This window comes from Tubulanus polymorphus, chromosome 4 (genome assembly GCF_964204645.1).
Source record: "Tubulanus polymorphus chromosome 4, tnTubPoly1.2, whole genome shotgun sequence".
Taxonomy (NCBI): domain Eukaryota; kingdom Metazoa; phylum Nemertea; class Palaeonemertea; order Tubulaniformes; family Tubulanidae; genus Tubulanus; species Tubulanus polymorphus.
Window position 1 is genome coordinate 1,524,167 of NC_134028.1, and position 20,869 is coordinate 1,545,035.

Consider the following 20,869-nt stretch of genomic DNA (forward strand, 5'->3'; position numbering starts at 1 on the left):
TTTTTCATCCACAGTTTGTGAGCATGATTGGATATTTTGAATACTAAACTATGTTTATGTACGAACCTTTTTTCGGATAAGCATCGAGTACAGACTGTGAGCGTTCCATAAACTTCCGCCGAATGCTACATGAACCATCATGGATTTTGCGGCTAAAGGCATAATAATGGACAATTACATAACGGGAATCGATCGATGTCTTCAAATTGACCTAGTTATACTTTTTTATTCTAAATTCATCATTTGACAGTATAAGGCCTACGTAGATCATGTTTCCTTTTCTCCCCATAGATTAAGACAATATGAATTGTTATGTCTGAATGCATGGATCTATGATAACATAACAGTACTATACGTTCTTTCATTCTATTTGTGAATTTGAATTTTACAATAGATGATGTGTGCCCTGCTGGATGCAAATAAATAGTGACATAGAGAAGAACGACGTTATAAAAGGCTTCAACCATACTATACCTTTTGTGCAGTTCGTGAACCCATCACCGTAGGCACCGCTTGGACATTTGCATTCAAACGCAAAACCGGATACGCCAGCGATACTTTGAGTGCTGCATTTTGTGTTTTTCATACAATTCGAACAGTTAGAAACTGAAAAATCGAGCCGGCAAAATTAGCCATAATGTATTCATAGATTATCTTCTTGGAAACCGGTAGAATACATACTGTGAACTGAAGCCGAGCCACATTTTACATGGACGGCTCCTATTTGACAATCTGATGATCGATTCTTATAGGAATTTATCAAAGTTTCTTCAACGTCCACCAATGATACCTTGCCATGGCCGAGGTTGAACATGATAATGATGGTCACCGGTTTAGGCGTTACCCAGCTGAAAATATAAGAGGAAAAGGAAAAGATGCAGAAGCATTAGTTGTGACATGGCCGGCGAAAAATCTTAAGCTGTACATCTTAGCGACGTTGTTCTAAATACTTACCCAAATGAATCTACTTTGGCTTCAATGAATCTATTTGGGAAGGCAGCCGAGTATATTTTGGTTAACTATTTTGAGAGAGAAAATTGTAAGCAACTTATAAATTGATCGATTATTTCCATCCAACCAATATTCATTTCATCGAACAATCTTATGCACGTAAGAATCATTATTTATACAGACATATGTATAACCAACCTACCGCCGTTTTTATCGATTGCGACCAATTTCCATGTTTGTTGATGTAAGAGTTCTTCAAGGTGGTTGTGACGACGAGTTTATGGTAATAATCAGCTAGAAAAAGAACAAAAAAATCAACAATCTATCAAATCTTCAAATAAAGCAAATTGTACGGTATTTACCGGTATTTTGTATACCCTACGCTTCTATTGTAGTACTGTATACATACAATACTGAGTACCGGTATACAAATCTTTTACATTACAGGATCATGAGATGATCATGATCATTCCATGCCGATATTTTCGATAGCTTACAATAACATAAAGTGAAACCCCGATATACCGGGGTTGACTGTATATCCTATATGATGTCATAGTGTTCCCGTTACTGCCAAAACCTAATGTCAAACTCACTGCCGGTCATGAATTATTCCATCATTATTTTTAGAAATCCTATATAACGTCTGGTTTTAGTCATTGCAGTGGGCATCTTAGTAATTGAGAGAACACTAAAGCCACAATTATTTGTATCGTCAGATGGATTAATTATCTGGAAGAATATTTGTAGTTTATTATGAGGAAGGTGGTATTTGTCGCGTGAATAATTTCGCTATCAGTCCGATTTTGGGTGCTATGGTGTGTTTTAATCTGCTGTGAGTTTTGTTTCTTATTTTTGATGGATAGCAATCAATATTGAACAAAAAAGCTTCAAAAGGAAAAATCGAAATATCGGCTGAACGCACCTTTTTTGCATGGCTTTATTCCATCACCATAGTAGCCTGGAGGGCAATCGCAATAGCGCCGAAAGTTTTCGCCGAAAAAACATGTTGAGCCATTAACGCAGTAGGAACAATTATATACTAAAACGAAAAAGATGATATGAAACTGATGAACACTGAGATGGGAAGAAAATTCTAAAAATCATTTTGGAATTTGTTTTGCTTTTTCTAACGCAATAATTCTCGCGCAAAACAGAGTAAGAAATATGTTATGCGTTGAATGATCTATACCCATCTTCCATTGAAGAGTATATTACCTTTTACATTTAGCGTACTTTTATAAAGGGAACATGTATTTGCTATAAAGGGACCAACATCCGATAACATATCACTGACCGACAGAACTAGATCCTCCTACCTGTGACGTCGACTGAAGTACAGTGCACACCGATGGAGGCGAACAGACACTGTGATTGAGTCTCGATTAACGATGCGTTGATAGTATCAAATACTTCTTGCATAGTGGGAATCTGAGACGCCGTATTATCATTGAACATCAGCCCAATGACCAAAACTGGTCCAACCGTACCGTACCTAGGAAACGTATTCTCTATTAACAGACCGATATGTGCATCTCCAACATGCATACTAGCTGCGTTCACACTACATTATTAGGTAAAAAAAATTGATACCTTATTTCTCCGCTCTGCTGGGCTTAAAGAGTTGACCCGGCCGGTCGCCTATCTACCCTATACATTACTTTTTTTTAAAAATCGTGAACAATTTTACCATAACAGACCCGACCGCTATAGAAATGAACTGTTTACAAATTTTATCATATTTTACAAAAATGACCCGGCCGCTGCGGAGAAACAAGGTATCATTTTTGTTTAGCCTTACAGTAGTTTGAATTTGGTAAGTGCCAATTTCGAACGGACCGAGCATTTACACAGAGAGTACATTAACAAAAAGTACGTTCTAAATGTGTCCTTTCCATTTAAGACCGTACCAAATTGGATCGACACCAACTCGAGGTGGTTAACTTACTGAATATTGTCGAACGAAGCCGCCACAAACGTTTCTGGGTATTTCGTTTTCAGTATGTGCCTCGTCTGGAAAACGATAAACACAGATTCATTACTGTATTTAAGGATATCATAAACCGTCTTAACTTTCTTATTATTATTATTATTATTATTATTATTATTATTTATTTATTTTCTGAAAATTATAGCAATTTATAACAAATAATATACAATTTATAAATTTTCATGTTTTTGCACAAATTAAGTATAAATTGACATAATTTTTCAGAGGGGAAGATATAAAAAAGCATAGCTTGTAGGATATACCACCCCCCCCCCCCAAAAAAAAGTGTTACATTAGAAAAGGAAAAAAGATTCATTCATACTTCCATGCACTCTCTCACACTCTCTCTTATCCTGAGTTGAGCGTGATTATAAATTAATGAAACTCGTTCAAAAAGGAAGCATTTTCATCAGAGAAGAATGATAGATATACGGCCAGGAAAGATAAAACGACAATTTTCGTCGATAGTTTCCGTGGTTGTAATATTTGAAGATAAATACCGCATTTTCCATTGGTACAGATATATCCCTGTATTCCACACTTGTCGGTTGCATAAAACTATACCTCCACGTTTCATTTAGATTCATTACCAATTTATAAAGTACGTCGGCTAAAACGGTAATTATTAAGCATTGTTTTAATGATTCTTTTTTGTTAAACAGAATCGGATAATCCTTGGTTGATACTTCTTTTGATCGTGTTGTCGCTAGTTATTCGCGCATATTCTGAAGTCATGAAATTGATTTTTTTTTCAGTTGAATTCCCAATTTCAATTAAGATTTTCCAAGTCGTGACCTTGTTTTTTTGTTTAAATTTCTATGAGCATGCCGATCAAGATGAATGCAACTTACGTTTCGTGCACGTAGTCGTTCCATCGCCGTAATATCCAGAAGAACACTGACATTCATATTTTGTCAATGAAATATTTACATACTCCATATGACATTTCGATTTATTTGCTACACAGTCAGAACAACTTGACGGTCCTGAAATAGAGTTTTAATTATCAATTGAGAAAAGCGATGAGAATCCGGAAGTGTGGTGGTGACGAATCACATTATCAATTTCGGCATTTAACGCACTATTATTAATTGATCATCAATATATTGGTGTGCCATTATGAACCTACGACCTGCGAACCAATAGAAATAGCCGAATGATTCCAGGCCGATTCGCGGCTCATTAAGTGCGTGTCAATATGATAAATAGCAATTAATAATCATTATCTTTACTTCGAGTAAAGCCATTGAGCTTCGAGATTTCCTTTTCATTGATATCTTATCAAAACGAAATATGTGCATAAAATCAAGATGCAGTATTTAACTGCTTTTTGAAGCAAATATCATTCATTGGTCAAATCCGTCCTTATCTAATGTAATAAAACCTAATCATTGTTCTCCGTTAAATCAAATATGTTTTTGTTTATTTTCAAACTCAAATCGCAATTTGTTATACAAACCGGTAGTCGTCGCATTCACCAACACAACGAAGAAAACAACAGCGAGTAAAGATAACCGATAATTGTGTAAATGATACATTCCGCTTCTTTATCGTATCACATTCAACATAGCGTAGAACCAGGAGATCCGAACGACTTTACGAAACGGAAGTTGTTTCGTTACTGAACCAAACGTGTTCTCGAATTTAACCCAATAAACACAACCAGACAATAAAATATAGTACGTGAATGAATAAATAAATTCGACCCGAAATGAAGTAATCGTCGTGAGCTGAATTGTAAAGCTGGTTGAACCAGAATTTATCTTGTTTTTGCAATTACAAGTTATTCCAAGAAAATTCTGTACAAAGTCACCTTCCCAAAAGAAGAGGCATATAATACAATGAGAAAGCGATAAAAGGTAGTTTGTAAAAGGCATGTTTTCCCCAGTTATATTTTCATGGATTTACGTTTGCACTGATTGGTGCACTGCAACAAGCGGTATCTAGAACGATGACCACACTCAAACGTGGTGAACGGATAATAAGATAAAATCCCACTATTTACAGATTAAAAGAATTTAAAAACCAGAATTTATTTATTAAATCTAAAATATATATAAGACACGACGTTTCGATCTCACCCTAGAGATCATCGTCAGGTGTGACGTCGTGAAACGTCGTGTCTTTTAAATATTTTAGATTTAATAAATAAATTCTGGTTTTTAAATTCTTTTAATCTGTAAATAGTGGGATTTTATCTTATTAAGCGGTACCTACATTATCAATAACCGAAACTACTCTAGAAATAAATGTTTGACGTGTTCTGTAGCTTTAATCGCGGCCCTACAGCAGATATTTTACCGTTTTCCAAATCTGAATTCCCAATTCGACGCTCGTTTCTTCAACTCAAAACAAATATACCAACAAAATTGACGTTTGTAACCCAAAAAACAAGATTGATTTAGCCATAGGTGTTTATTGGATGTAAAGTTTGACATTAGATTCATAAAAAGATTCATGGAGAAACATGATTAACATGCGGTATAATCAATTTCATTCATAATGATCTGTAAGCTATGGGTGTGAAACACACAAAATCAAACTCTGTTAGAATATATTCTATTTTTTTTTCATTTTCAGTTATCGAGGGCGAAAGAAAACCCCAATTACGTGACATATCGTGCTGAGTTCAACTTGTTTATGTCTGGAATGTAGTCATGAGACCGACGGCCAAAATATTGACGCAATACAGTAAACACTTTTTTGTGACATTGTTGTTATATGGTTTTCAATATCCCGTCTAAGAACCGCGCTTTAAGCCGTTCTGAATTGAAACTATACTTACGAATATAAAGGCCAAAAGAAAAAACAGCAATACCTTGATAAAACGATGTTGGCTGAAAAAACTTATTCGAAAATGTTTTCACGAAAAAGAAATCTACGAGTCAAAAACATCTTTAATCAAACCAACTACCTTTTTCGTCACCGATATTTTGATTCATAGATTTAGATTTAGATCTCGTGTACATAATGGACCTCACCCCCCTCGTAGTAAACTGAATCATGCCTATTTTCGTATATTTTGAAGTTATATATATATATATATATATATATATATATATATATATATATATATATATATATATATATATATACATATATATCAGAAAGAATAGTTAAACAGATCAGGCGCTAGTACTTGGAGTTTCAGTAAAATTGTTTTTCATGGGACAAACATTTCGCAATATCTGAGATTTTTGATAGATAGAATGTGACAAGAAACTGTCAACAGTTTGGAATGCGAATGATCCGGTGCACGTACGAAGGAATTGAATTGATCATAATGAAAATGACCTACTCTGCAATAACCATGTTTATTCTTTATATTATGTACCTTTCAATCGAAAGCTCTCAACTATACGAAGTAAAGGTGTGGTATCTGTAAAGAGAACAATACTATGGGAATTCCTAATACGCGGTAATTGACAATTCAAAACTAGTTTTACTTTTTTACCATCAATGAATAATAAGTAAAAGCAACTGAAAAACTTGTTTCACGAATGTTTATTTGCAGCCGTATAAAATGGCTGCAGTGAACATGAACTTTTTTCGTTTATATGGCGAGTCCATGGAGATGATTGGAAAACATGAAAACAATTCAATTCAATAAATCTTTATTTTATCCATAATCCATACAACGTGACGCAATACGATTAAGACTCGATCATTGAGAGCACATTTACATAAATACCAGGTTCAAAAATAGGACGGGCAGCACGATGAAAATAATTAAGAAAAAAAATAATATTACCGCAGTGTTATTTACATTGTAATAATATCGAGACTTAATCTGCACAGGTCAGCAGAAAAATGTATGATATAGTGATATCGTGATTGACATTCGTAGCGATATGTATTAAGATTTGAGGTACTTTCTGACTTGAGTAACCTCGATGACCTCTACTCATAGATAAATTTCGCTATTTCACAGACTTTCTGTTATGACGTGGCTTAGTGAAGGGACAAGGAGCAAATGATACATTTTCATTTCATCAAGTTTCTGACACAAACGTGAGTTCTTCAGTTCAATGTTATATCGAGGACTTGTTGTTCCTTGTCGAAAAATATGCCAGTCCTATCACTCTACTTAAAGTGTTATATTATAAAAATTGTATTCACTTAACCTTCATAAGAAATTCTAATGTGAGAAGAGACGTTGACGATTGAATGCGTACATACAATGGCGCCATTAATAATATTCCACGTTTTATTGTCGCATTTCCATGCTTAAAATAGTATAACAATTACGACCTACTGCAGTTTCTTCAGAAGAATTTAGATTAAGGTCTAATGATTGACAGGGTTTGGGGCTGAAATAGCATAAACAATTCCTCTGTACGATCATCATACATGTATCATTATTCATCAGCGGAGAATGAATTCGAACAGTCGTTTCATTTCATACATTCTAAAATACTTATTATATACAGTTTATTCTTTTGAATGTATCCGCCACTTAATAGAATATACACCGAAAATTGTGGTAAACATTTTCAAATAAAACTGGATGTCTGCCGTGTTGATGAGTTTTTCGTCGGTCCATCCGTTAACCAATACGTTACCATCGTTCCTTTTCCCTGTAAGTAAATCCACAGGATTTCTCACAAGCAAAAAATACCATTCAAACTCACAGAGCAGAAACTCTAACTTGTTTCGGGGACATAATGTAATTTTCATGATCTTTCTAGACAGGTTTTGTGGCTTTATACAAGTATTTTATTATGAATGTATTCAACTTACTTTCACGTCGATTTCTCCACGGCGTTCAGTGACGTATCCTGGTATTTTGCACAATAAATCACGCGTGCTTGAACTAATGTGTATTCTCAATGCTATAAATAGATATAAAAACCTATATTTCAAATATAATCTATGGCAGATAACGTTATAAAATCATCATTAATTTGTGGTATATAACCTTCACCGCAGCTCTCCATCCGTGAGGCTGTATTGACAGTATCTCCAAATAGGCAGTACCGAGGCATTGTCAGTCCTACGACGCCTGCTACGCATGGACCTTTAACCAAACAACGATACTGATAATCAAATAGCCATTTAGGAAATAGAACATTTTGAATGTACATAAGGTAATTAATACACATAAGGTAACATATAAAATGGGATGAAGTGCTACAATCAACTGACGCGTAATGAGCATTACCGGAATGTATTCCTATTCGAAGTTGTAATTTCAGTTCGGGCATATGGATGGTTTGGAATTTATGTACCGATTCCAGTAAGTTCAAGGCAAGAATAGCAATCTCAGATGCGTGGCGATCCTCATTCAATTCGGGTAATCCCGATACAACCATGTACGCGTCACCGATCGTTTCAACCTAAATACGTAACACAACTAATTCGTTCATTCGTGATTTTAACAAGATATTTTTTGGACACTTATTTTGCGAAACAGATTATAATCGAATATTTTGAATATCTTTGTTTTTCGGCTTATCATCAAATGAATGGAAATAGGTTCGATATGGAAATATGGAAATTATTTAGTGTAGGTCTTCAGGAATGTTTGTTCAGATCTTTCGATATTCTGTTTCTTACTTTGTAGACATCTCTTTTGTTTGTGATATCGTCGAATACTGTGTACAAATCGTTTAACATGCCGACAATCTGAAATCACGCAAATACAAAAACATAATAAACCAAGTCTCTGAATGCAGAATTCAACCTGACGACGCCTCGGTAATCTGAGACACGACACGAAACCCGTAGCCTATTTTTCAGTTTGCAATGATTATGGTTTCGATGTGATTATTTGGAGACTCGCACAGTCTCACAAACCTCAATGCCATCAAGGAGACATATCTGCATGGGAAGATAGCTGAATACACACCTGCATTGGAGAACTGGCCGAAGATATTTTTGTAAAGCCAACAATATCGCTGAAATAAATCGTGACACACTCGAAAGTCGAAGGAGCCACGTATCCATTTTCGAGAATCTGTTTAGCTATAGACCTGTGGATTGAAATACGATGAAAGTTAACGTATGACGACGCAAGGAAACACAGAAACATGGAAACAAACGTGTTTGATCTCGGAAATCATGTTTCTCGTAAACGGACACGACGCAGGGAAACGCTCGGAAACATGTTTCTGTTTCCTGTTTCCGCGTCTCTCTCTGCGTCATGCGGGTCGGGCTTTACATACACGATTTTGTATGGTGGACATGTAAAGTATAGGTGGTCATACGTACTCTGGCAGTAACCTGTGTAATAGATCTTCTGCTCGTTTTTTCTCTTCTAGATATTTTCCTGTTCGCTCTTCCACAATACTTTCTAGATTTTCTGCGTACTGCTCCATCCTAGCGATCATGTTGTCTAATATGTTAGACTTGCCTCTGCGGAGAATAGAAAAATCCCACGTTACCGTGTACGAGGGCCAATAAAATGAATCAACGTCACGATCTCCGTTATGTTCGGGATCAAGTTAAGCTTACCACGCATAAGAATTATTTACCTTCTATTCAAAGCAGTCTCGATATCGCGGTAAACTGTTTTGATGGTCGGTCTATCGGCTGGGTATTCCGACCAGCATAGATGAACCAATGCACACAATAACGGCGTGCATTGATCGTCAGTTAAAGTCGGTCGGAAATTTCTATCTTTTTTTACATGTTCAGTAATCTCTATTCATAAAAAAAAAACAGAAAATTCAGTTTAAAAATGAATAATTGATTATTTCTATTGAAAATTATTGAGCCTATGCCTGAAATGGTAGTTTTATTGGTGCACTACCTTCACTGGTGAAATCAGGATCGTCGGATTCAATGTAGAACACACCATTTCTTTGTATGATCTCTTGAATGATAATCGCCAGGCTATATATGTCCCCTTCCTTACTTCCTGTGTAGTTCCCCGAACGTAGAAACTCGGGTGCCGTCCAAAGTAAGTCTGGTAACAAAACACATATTTTAACTTCTCAAGTTGAAAAATATTACATAAGCAATCTTCCACAAAAACGTGAAGTGACTGAAAAAAGTATCAAAGTCAGTATAAACCTTTTGATTCTCTTTGACTTTTCAGCCAATCAGCAGGCGCAAAATCACACAATTTCACCGCAAAACGTCCATCTACCAAACAGTTCGAACTTTTCAGATTTCCATGACATTCAAAATAGGATTCGTGCAAAAATAGTAAACCCTATAAAATCAAATGACACACAGGTCTAAGCAATACGGCACATTGATATTGTCGCCGCATTGGTACATTGATGAAAATCTAATTCAGAATTCATGATAGATTGATCTGTGAACCTACCCGCAAAATATCGTCGATTAAAGAATATCGAAATTCTAAATCCAAATGAATATCTGCATTTTCCAGAACGTCCTGTAAACGATATAAGACACATAAAATGATTGGAACTTGGTGGGTACAAAAATAACAATGATAGATTCGATGGTTTGACCGTGCTACCTACCTGTAAACTGCCCTTAGCGCAGTATTCCGATACCACGCTCACGTTCCCGGGTTCAACGCACGCACCGACAAACCGACAAATATTCTGATGGGCAATGTCGTGAAGCTTAAAATTGGAAGATAAGCAAACGTTGATAAAAAAACGGATACGATGTTAGCATTAACGTTCTGTTGATGGACAAGCCTGATACAGTGTAGATAGTCAGACAAAATAACAATATGCTGAGTTGGAATTGGAAGGACTCATAACAGCGATAAATAGATAGGATTAGCATTCGTAAATACCTTGAGTAACTCCTCCATGAGTTTTCTTGTGACAGTGCAATTTTTTATATCCGAAATGTTTTTAATAGCTACATAAGTTCCCTGAAATAAACAGGTTCATATCGCAATATAGGATTGTATATACTTTACCATATACTATGGGAAATGGGGGGAAAAGCTCATTTAACCATATAATTAATTCTGGACGTTTGTCGTTTAAACTGTAATCCTTTAAAATCAATGAATCATACACCGGTGCATCTAAAACTATTGCAGTAAACAGACAGACTACTCCCAGGTTCCACAATCCTATTTCATCCGCATCTCTACTCTATCTATTCATTTTTCATACAGTTTTGATGGTTCTCTATTCCGGGTGCTTGGATCTCTGTGGGACGCAGCATCTATTGGCTTGCCAAGCATCAAGTCGAATAAACACTATACAATATCATAATCGAGAAGTAGGCTATATGTAAACCGTCGGGCCCATTCTTGACTGTACCTTAAACGTTCCTCTCTTGATGAAAGCCTGTTCTATCGGCTCCGTTGAAATCGTTAACTGAAGAAAAAATATTTCAGTTTAAAATCCATTCGTAGAAAACGAGTCATAAACATTCTATTACTTCGCCAGACCTACCCTTGATAACAGAGTACTTTGAGCACCCGCGTAATGTTTTTCCATTAATTTGAGTTCGTTTACTGACAGTTTCCATCTCATTTCATTCACTGCTCGTTTCCAAATTAATTTCCTGGTGAAGGTCAATATTTGATATGTTGTTTACAATAGTAATAGTAACGATAGTAATGATAGAATAGCTACTGTAGTTTCACTTATTGTGTATCAGAAATTTACTGTTTGGCAAAAAAAAAAACTAGAAAAAGAAGACTAGAAGCTTGGAAACAGATATCATCGAAATGCAGAATGTTAGGTGGGAAATGTCTAGGAAAGAACTAGCCCATTGACTTTAATTCGTAGACCAGTACTGTACAGTGTCATTAGTTATGTTACCTGCATACAGCAATCGTCGTGAGACTCGCCGTGAGAATAATTATCAGCAACGAACCAGAGATACTTCCAACCAGAACATAAAAATAACGTTTTTCATCTGAAAGGTTATGTTAGATTGATTCGCTTTCGCACGAATGGATGTAAGCGTTGAAAAAACATTTCAATCGGTTTGTTCCGGAACTAACCTTCGTAACAAAATTCATTTTCATAACCGCACGTTGGTCCGTCGGGTGGAGGGTTTGCTCTGCCACCAGGCCAAATAATTTTTACTCCATTTATCATTTGGTATCTGCCTATGTGACTGAAATAATTTGCCACCGCCTAAAATGAATCATTCAAATATATTCACACATCTAGAAATATTAATTTTAAGAATATTCAAAATACTTCAAAATATCATTGGATTCTATTAAGTTCATCTCGTGTGTATTATAACAAAAAATTTTTATTTCTTATTTGAAATATTGCCTTGATCAATTTGTATTTCATTTTTGTGTTTGAGATAACAAAGTCTGCTAGGAGAATTGAAGTTCATCTTCTGCATTCCCTGTTGTTTTATCTTATTCTGCATAAGTTTTTATAAATCGTGAATAAGATAGTTCTTTGTTAATCGTGATTCACTCGGATATTGAAATGAATTTATACAAAATAATTTATGATAATGGTTTATCTCGTTCATTATTTAGTTACAATGGATGGAGCTATATGAATGAACCTCGTCATGATCGCCAGTTTGTAGTTGTGATATTGTATACCCTTGTTCTCTGTCGCCGTTACTGTTCAACGTTACTCCTCCACTGACACCTATAGAACAAAAATCCTACATATAGAATTCCGAAAGGAAATGGACATCGTAATTTCAACAATTAATCTGTTTCTTATATTTACTTTGAAATGTCCTTCCCCAAAGTCGCTGAGAAAGCTGTTTTCCATTAGATATATTGTGACCGGCTGCTAGTGATTCGTTGACGGCAACTGCGTATAAATACACGGCTTCATACAGATTCACCGCTGGATACGGGATCTAAAAGTTACAACCAAGTCACGCTGTAGAAAATGAACCCCACAAAAGAACATTTGTCGCTACATTTGTTGCGCTTGTTCGTGGTAAAACCCATATTTTGGGTTCATGTTTCGTGTGCAATTTCGAGATCAAATTATCGCAAGATCAAATTATGATCACGAGAAATCACTATTGTAAAAGTGTCAGTCTATTTTATCAATTGCAAATTAAGACATCATTACATCAGTTACTATCAATATTCTGGTTTAGACGTCACTTCATGATGTGTCTGATACCGGCTTACCATTTCCCCAGGTCGGTACGTGAAATTAAAGTACTGAAGTGACATGTTACGGACGTCTTCGACGAACTGGGAATAACGCGATGATTTCCTCGTGTAGTAGGAGATAAATAGCATCGATTGCCAAGCTTTCTTCGCCTGTTCATTGAACGTGTCATTCTGAAATTAAGTAATAAGTAATAATATTCTATTGCTCCAAAGTTCTTCGTAGAAAATTAGGAGTTCGAATCAAACTGTGATCTTCGATTGCGATCGGTAGAAAATCTATGATTCTAAAACGAATGAATATATCTTAACGAACCTGTCGCTTCCAGGTAAACTTTCCGAAAACTCTTTCTTGCAAATAATACTTCAAAACTAGAAATATGTATTCTCCATTGTCCATCTGTAACTCATTAATCAATACTGCCAGTTGACGTAACGTTTCACCCATCACACACAGTACGATTACTATATGTAAACGATAAATGTTGGTATCTATTGATGAAATTTGTTTCGGGAGGTTTGCGAGGACTAAATGATACACCGTTCCAACACTTACTTCTACTGTTTCCTTTGTGTTCCATTAAAATCTGTCTCATATCTTTGTTGTTGTTATTTTGTTGTAGCATACTTATCTGCGAGATTGTGATATTACGTTTTGGCAATGTTTCGGTCAATGCACCCTTAGTGAATAGCCATACTTTGTCAGAGGCGTTTTCCCAAATAATGCTTACTCGTTCCCAACCGAAATGATTGAGGACACTGTTTACGCATAGGGCAGTCATCTCAAACGGCCCGAGAAGTCTCGTTAATGTCTAGAAATAGGAAAAAATATCTCGATATATTTGTACTGAAACATAAAAACTAGAGTACACGTGTAATACATGTAAGAACACGGCACTTGCCTGAAATTCAGTTTTATCCAACATCTCAACTCCTTGACAGACACCAGAAAAACAGGCAATATTGAGATAGGCAGCTAGACGAGCGACCATGTTGCAAACTTGAGAACACTGAGGACCAATTATAGCGCTGTAACTCTCATAGCGTAACGCGTCAAATGAACTACCTGCGAAAATAATAGGTACGTTAACATAACTTCTGTATTTCCAGTTTATCTGCGGCTGCAGAAATATGTAAAAAGTTCATTACTGCACGAATTCAACCAACGTTACTTCAAGTTCATTTTCAGCTAAACGGTTCCGTAACGTATGACTAGATTATGTAAACATACGACATAGATTTGTGACATTCCAGTCTGATGTCCAAACACGGAATCGGTTCGATCTCGGGAACATTGTTTTCCGAAACTGCGTTTCTCGTTTCACGTAAATGCAACACGACACACGGAAACACACGGCAACATGTCTCTGTTTCCTGTTTCCCCGCACCGTGTGCATGCGTAACAGAAAAAAAAACAAAAACCATAAATATCATCCTCAAAATTACAATTTCACTCATTTGACTCCTTTCTAAGGTTACTAATTGTACACTTGAAAGTGTTTGTCTCGAAAATGGGTGAGTTGTAATCGATTATAACTTCACTGATGTTATAGATAAAGAGGCAACTTCGCAACAAACTAGCTGACAGTATTCTAAATGCATATAACCGTGAGGCTATGTCAAATAGATATGTCAAAATTATTATCTGTGTTCAAATGATGAACACGATAGGTAGAATAGAGATACCAAAATACTATCATTCGTTATCTTTATATTACTTGAGATCTGAGATGAAGTAATTGATAGTTGTGCCCAAATAAGTCATGCTACAGCCAAGTTCTGCTACTAAGATTAAATTTCAATTGGTAGATATAATTTTCAACCTAGACACGCTGAATAGCCGCCAGTCGGCAGGCAATTATTCACAGGCAAATCTGAAACTTTTTGATATCATCTGAATTGTTAATTGTACCACGTCCATGATAGTAAACACCTTATCTACTAACCGAATTTAGAAAATTGTACAGATAATTATTAATTTTCTTTATTGGGATAATGAGACATAAAAATGGAGTGTTATTTCGGGCTGCTTTTCCCGATAATTCGTATAAATCGTATTAAATCGTGATCGGTTCTAAGGTTCCTCTTACCGAAGCCGTACACGCTGTTACATTTAGAATTGGCGAAGTGTGCTTTCAGCTTGTAACCCGATATTAGTTCCGACTCGTGGATGTCGTCGATCGCTTTGTAAACTGAAATGAAATATAAAGCATCCTCTATACAGAATACGAAGAAATACGATATATACATTGATTTCGAAAGACCTGTCTCCTCCTCATTTACGCGTATTATCTAAATCGCTCCCAATCGAAGTAATCGCTAAGAATCTATTTCGCGAGAATGGATGGTTCGAGGATGGTGCAAAATAACGGTAAAATCCATATTTTAGCGATAAAGAGAGTAAAGTAAGGGGCATGCATGTATATATACACTGTTTCGGAGAAACATTATGTGACGAGGCGGCCCTGTAACTTCCGTTAGACGCCGGTTACCATTACTTCAGCCTGGCTCATAATGTCGGTTTTAAAATGCTAGTTTTCAAAAAGCTCGTTTTAGTGACTGCACAAAACTGAAGCATGCTTAACTAAGACCTATACGAAATCGTTATTCGTGTGACCCACTTGCAGCAAATGGAATCGAGTGATAGAAAAAGTGTTCATGTATGAAGTATGTCGACAAAAAATTCATTTCGTAGATAAGATTGACGATAGAGTCACGGGTACAATTACATATCATGTAGTTTTTTATATTCATATGTGTTTATATAAAGATTAAACTTCAATCACAAACAAAAGTGTGCAGTATTTACCTGTAAAAATCTACGTGTGAAATATCTGTCTCGAATTGTTCGGATAATGAAAGGAGAATTCTGAAATTTCTGAATGTCTGCTCTTTGAATTAGGGAATTGTCGACAGATTTAAAGTTTGCGAGATCTATCTTTGATGAGAAAAGGTCATAGCTAGAAATACTGTACACTTCAGCAAGATGATTTAGAATATTACGTAGTACACCAGCGCTGCTCTCGACTATCACAGTCTGGTTGGTGAATATAAACTGAGAGTGAAATTAACGAACGTCCGATGTTACTGTTGTTTAATACAACAATCTTGACAAGTTAGGTTCAGACGATTCGAATGTGTCCGATAAGGCAGTTTCGGTTGTGTTCTGATGGCTTTACGCCATGCTATAAATACACTGTTTATGTTAGGATTGAAATGATCCCATAGGATACAACCGTACAAGTATTTTCGCAAGACCTACATCTATAAGAAAATTATACAAAACCGTTATCTTTTTACTTGATAAAAGTTTTCCGTGATGGTGTAATTGATTAACGATCTATCTTCCGAAACGATTCATCACACCGGAATACTGACACGTGCTCGTACCGCAATAATCTAATCAGGCTGACAGAATGGTCGGTAAAAAGACATTTTTCTGAAAATCTATTTTCAGAAGTGTTGATTCCATTGACATTTTGCTTAGACGGGAAAAGGTGTCACACTTTCCACAGTCTCTATTGTCATTGGTTGGCATTTCCTGCATTTTCAAGTTGATCGCTAGAACATTGGGACGTGTCTACTGGCAAAAAAATACAGTTAGAATGCTCTTGTTTACAAGTCATTTTATCAATGTCGCGACATTAGTGCAGCTCAGAAAGAAGTTGATTAATTTCTAATCGATTGTATATAGTCAGACCGAATCAGGAAAACCCTTTATTGCTATGCGATGGTACTGACAACGTAATAACGAGAATCCCACAATAATGACGAAAAAATGAAGTCCCTGAGTAGTAGTCCTTGGTAGTTTATTCGTCTAACAGCTCAAGGAAACCGAGATAGCGTCTTATCAATCGTAACATAAAATAGTCTGCCGAGTTTTAGGATGAAGACTAAGAACTTGAAACCAAAATAATTTCTTCTTTTTCCAATTATTTACGTTCGATCGGACGTGGATCAGCGGGTGTTTGCGATGTGACAATTAACACTAACGATGTATACATACGTGTATTATGTTTAGTGCGATAATATCCGATGAAATCAAACACTTTCCGTTTCCATTCGCGAGTGTCTTTGTTCAAACGGTTCATCTCAATTAACACCCGGTTTAGTAAATCTCACAGGGAAACAGTAAAATACTCCCTGTATATCGATATACCATATAAACGCAACTCCCGTTAAACAACGTAATCAAAAGATTCGTTGATTAAAATAACAGAAAAAACGAAAATAGAAAAGGTCCGATTATGTTTTGGGTGATTATCGATCGACTCAATGATACCCGTCAATTTCGATATACTTTTCGTCGTATTCATTTTACTTTTTTTTCGACGTTTTGTCATTATTTGAGTTTTTCAACGGATCATTTTTTTCAATTCTCCAGAGGTCTAAAATGGACCGAGAAACTGGAGGGTATAAACTGCTGTGTCTTTAAACAAAACAAACATTCATTGGCATTGAAATAATCAGACAAGCGAATTTATAACATAGAGCCATTCTATAGCGTATGAAGGCCTGGGGTTTGTTGCTCAAAGGTTTGTGAGAGTTAACCAGTGGATAGTTAACAAAGTGACAACCAAAACTTTATTGTTACTATTGCTGCCAATATTTCATTATAAAAATACAACAATATTTTCAACAGTGTGTTTATCAACCGTTTATTTCAAAACAACTTTTGAGCAACTGTTGTCCCTGATTAGTAATGTTTTTGAAGTAACTTTCGTTTTATTTAATCGCACTTACTCGACGAAAAAAAATCGCTTATTTATTAATTCGCTTATTTTCTAATCATTCTTCGACTCTGTAATAATCATCATGTGCAATAGTACTTACTCGCGGCGCCAGACATCTCCATTCCGAACGGGAACTTAAAACTTCCATCAGTAGCCGGCAACAGGATTAACAATTTCAGTTCCTTTTTTTGATCCGCTGTGGATTTTGTTATAATTGTTCGCGCGGTGACGACAAACAAAATAATATAGTAAAAGCTCGACTCCATGTGTGGAGACGACTGACTCGTGTGACACGGTGTATAATTACTGGTCTCGCCCTCGCCTCCTTGTGTGCAGGTGATAACTGTTACTTGTTACTCGTTCGCTAGCTTTATGAAGGGGCGCATCGGCGTAAGCAAGTTTCCGTTTCCGAATCTACATGTCTAATTAGTTAAATCACTGTCTATCATTATTACTCGACTCTTTCAGTTTACAGTTTAACGTAGTTAAATTAAGTAATGATCGTATATGATACATACGTTTATTAAGTCTAATCATTAAAATGAGGAGAGGTCAATACATAATTGATTTAATAAAGCTGAATCACGGCCTCTCCGATATGTCCTACATTTCCCTTACGTAATTTAATTGACCAGACTTTTATCGAACAAAAATTGCCTACGTTTAACAATGCTAATTACGGAAGAACGGCCGTTAGAAGATTTTTTACACGAACCGGAAGTGAATTTCCAATTACGTAACTCACTGGCGATATCATGTTTGTATCACTCAGTTTTCTATCAGGGTCTTGTTTGCGAGAAACTACCGGATATCATTTTACTACTTTCAAAATGTGACAGTAGCGGCCCGAAGTGTACCCAACCTTGAAACGGTTACAATCAGTATTTTTTGGGCACAACAAACGATGCATCCTTAGAGGAAATATAGTAGATGTATACATGATAAATATATATGAACAAAAGACTCCGCCAAGCAGTAAACCTGTTGGAATCATAAAAGTTGAAAGTCTTTCAAAAAATGTCTTTGCATATTCTTCAACTTCTGCGCGCTCATATTTTTGCGCATCAATTTACAATCGTGTTCGCTTCTTCACTTCGGTGTCTCTCAGTATCATTTACGACTTGTTTACGACAATCAGCGTCGTAATTACTGCGTATAGGCGACGTCACCAGAAAATTAAGATAATCACATCTTCTGACGGTTGGTTGAGGACTGTTTTAATTGGTTCGTTTTGAATGTTGCGTCGTGACGATCGATAACCGTCTCCGTAATTCATTTTAATGATTTCCATTCCGCGTCATATATATAGTATATCAGTAAAGCATCATTGACTGTTGACCTTAGTTCATTCGCCCGGTAAAAAGATATCTCCATTCGTTGTAAATGATATGGATACTTCGTACTAGTATTCTATATAGATTTCCCATTTTCCGAATGGACAGTCATTGAATCTCACGAGCAAATGTATCGTCATGAATGCAATGGAAATTCTCGCGTATAGATTCGCAATGATGCAATTCCAGATAAAATTTCAGAATTGATTTTAGCCGGGGAAACATTCTAACTTTTTTTTTCATGTATTAATGTTTTATATATACAAGTATAGAATTTTCTAAATGATCGATATTCTGAAAAATACTATTTTCCTAGACTATATATGATGGTTTTAATGATTCAACCATTTACGTATTTTTGCAATTTTCTCTATTCTCAGTTGTAGATGTATAATCGTTCGGACGAAGAATACATAAAATGGCTTTTCGTTTTACACAAACGATTTGACGATTTCTACAGTATATCGCTGTGGGTAATGATATGTTTTGACCCGTTATTTTTCGTGTTTAATTCCATTACAATCGTTACTCTAATGAAATGTCGCAGGTCGCAATCTGTGCGAACTACGTTCGTTTATTTGATAACGTTAGCCGTATCGGACGAAGTTTACGTGTTGAATAGTTTAACCGACTTCCCGAACTCTATTTCCAACTTGATTCTCCGAATGCTTGAACTGTATCCCCATAAATGTTATATATGGATGTGGACTTTACGGGGGCTGTTGTGTCCGACTATATTAAAACGTTACTTATTTCATGCGCGTATTTTCAGAATCAACAGACCGGGTTGTAGGGGTATACCGGGAGCGTTATCACGGGTTCTTTCACGCTCTTTATCTAATTGGATAGTAATAGCTCTCGCCGCTGAGAGATTTTTGTCCATTTCGCGACCATTGTTTCACAAGAAGCACGTCACTAACCACCGAAGATTCGTGCTAACTATTATAATCATATTCATCTGTTTGTCACACAACAATAGCGGACTTCTAATGACTTATCTAACATATGGAAATTCAACACGCTGTGTGGACGTAGTGTCCAGTTTTGGTGTACATCGTTTGGGAGTTTTTCTATCGTATGGCATATTCCGAACTATGCAAGGCGTGATACCGTGTTTCATCGTTGTGTTGATATCAGTTTTAACCGCTCGGACAAGACATAAAGCTATTAGAAATAATGCCAGTAAACGAGCGAATAAAACATTACATTATATCGTATGTATTTTTCTGATAATAGTTTTACCTTATGAATTGACGAGTTCCCTTCCCCCGTATATTCGCTACGATTCGAGATGGCAGAAGCTTCGCGCAGTTGAATATTACACAGTCAGTTCAATTATCAAATCTTTGCTGGACATCCCGCGTCAATTAGTTTATCGCACTAACTTCTTCATATACCTACATACATTGCCCATTTTCCGCAGGACAGCCCTAGGACAGTGCAAGTATTACATGTGAATTATCGCAAATTTTGACGTTCATATAATGTATATATTACATATTACTTACAGCTATTTATCCGAGAGAATGCACAGAAAGTTACAATCACACAAAAAGTCACAAACCAGAAACTTGAAATTTAAGTTTAATTGAAATGCACCGCGCATGAAGCGCAAACCTCAAACTGTTACTATAGTATTTATCACGAGTACAATATCGTTTCCACAACATCCGCAAACTTTTTTGATCTGGATTCCACGAGATGGCGCCTTGTATGTAGATACCAAATCCACCCGTTATTCAAACTGCGTATGTTCAACTCTGCGACCACGTTTTGCTTATGGACCCGTTCAATCGGGTTTATTTTAGATTTGAAATAAATTGGAAGTCATAGTCATAAAACAGGGACTATCAGGAGCGGCACT

General features: G+C 36.1%; 2 protein-coding genes across 3 annotated transcripts in view; both read right to left on the minus strand.

The window, feature by feature from the left end:
- Positions 1-4,545, minus strand: part of LOC141904116 (uncharacterized) — a 31,512-nt gene extending 26,967 nt beyond the window's left edge. Inside the window, exons 1-11 of the mRNA XM_074792627.1 lie at positions 4,401-4,545; positions 3,793-3,927; positions 3,442-3,551; positions 2,900-2,964; positions 2,271-2,446; positions 1,877-1,993; positions 1,154-1,245; positions 955-1,019; positions 682-848; positions 475-606; positions 67-152 (exon numbers count right to left, since the gene is read on the minus strand). Of these exons, the coding sequence (XP_074648728.1) occupies positions 67-152; positions 475-606; positions 682-848; positions 955-1,019; positions 1,154-1,245; positions 1,877-1,993; positions 2,271-2,446; positions 2,900-2,964; positions 3,442-3,551; positions 3,793-3,927; positions 4,401-4,479 (1,224 nt within the window). The 5' untranslated portion in view covers positions 4,480-4,545. The remainder of the gene's footprint in view (positions 1-66; positions 153-474; positions 607-681; positions 849-954; positions 1,020-1,153; positions 1,246-1,876; positions 1,994-2,270; positions 2,447-2,899; positions 2,965-3,441; positions 3,552-3,792; positions 3,928-4,400) is intronic.
- A 1,818-nt stretch (positions 4,546-6,363) lies between these two features.
- On the minus strand, positions 6,364-15,501 carry LOC141904125 (atrial natriuretic peptide receptor 1-like). 2 transcript variants are annotated; one of them, XM_074792640.1, is made up of 24 exons: positions 15,029-15,501; positions 13,841-14,004; positions 13,495-13,750; positions 13,255-13,403; positions 12,957-13,112; positions 12,538-12,673; positions 12,365-12,453; positions 11,835-11,970; positions 11,650-11,746; positions 11,278-11,389; positions 11,143-11,199; positions 10,662-10,742; positions 10,378-10,482; positions 10,215-10,286; positions 9,956-10,097; positions 9,693-9,848; positions 9,415-9,583; positions 9,152-9,295; positions 8,790-8,913; positions 8,498-8,566; positions 8,103-8,277; positions 7,860-7,958; positions 7,682-7,773; positions 6,364-7,518 (listed from the first exon to the last, which is right to left on the minus strand). In XM_074792640.1, exons 1-24 carry the CDS (start codon positions 15,186-15,188, stop codon positions 7,435-7,437), a joined length of 3,024 nt encoding a protein of 1,007 aa, XP_074648741.1. In that variant the 5' UTR covers positions 15,189-15,501; the 3' UTR covers positions 6,364-7,434. The 2 variants fall into 2 exon arrangements, with proteins under 2 accessions (XP_074648741.1, XP_074648742.1); XM_074792641.1 differs by lacking the exon at positions 15,029-15,501 and adding an exon at positions 14,111-14,579.
- Positions 15,502-20,869: the final 5,368 nt, after the last annotated feature.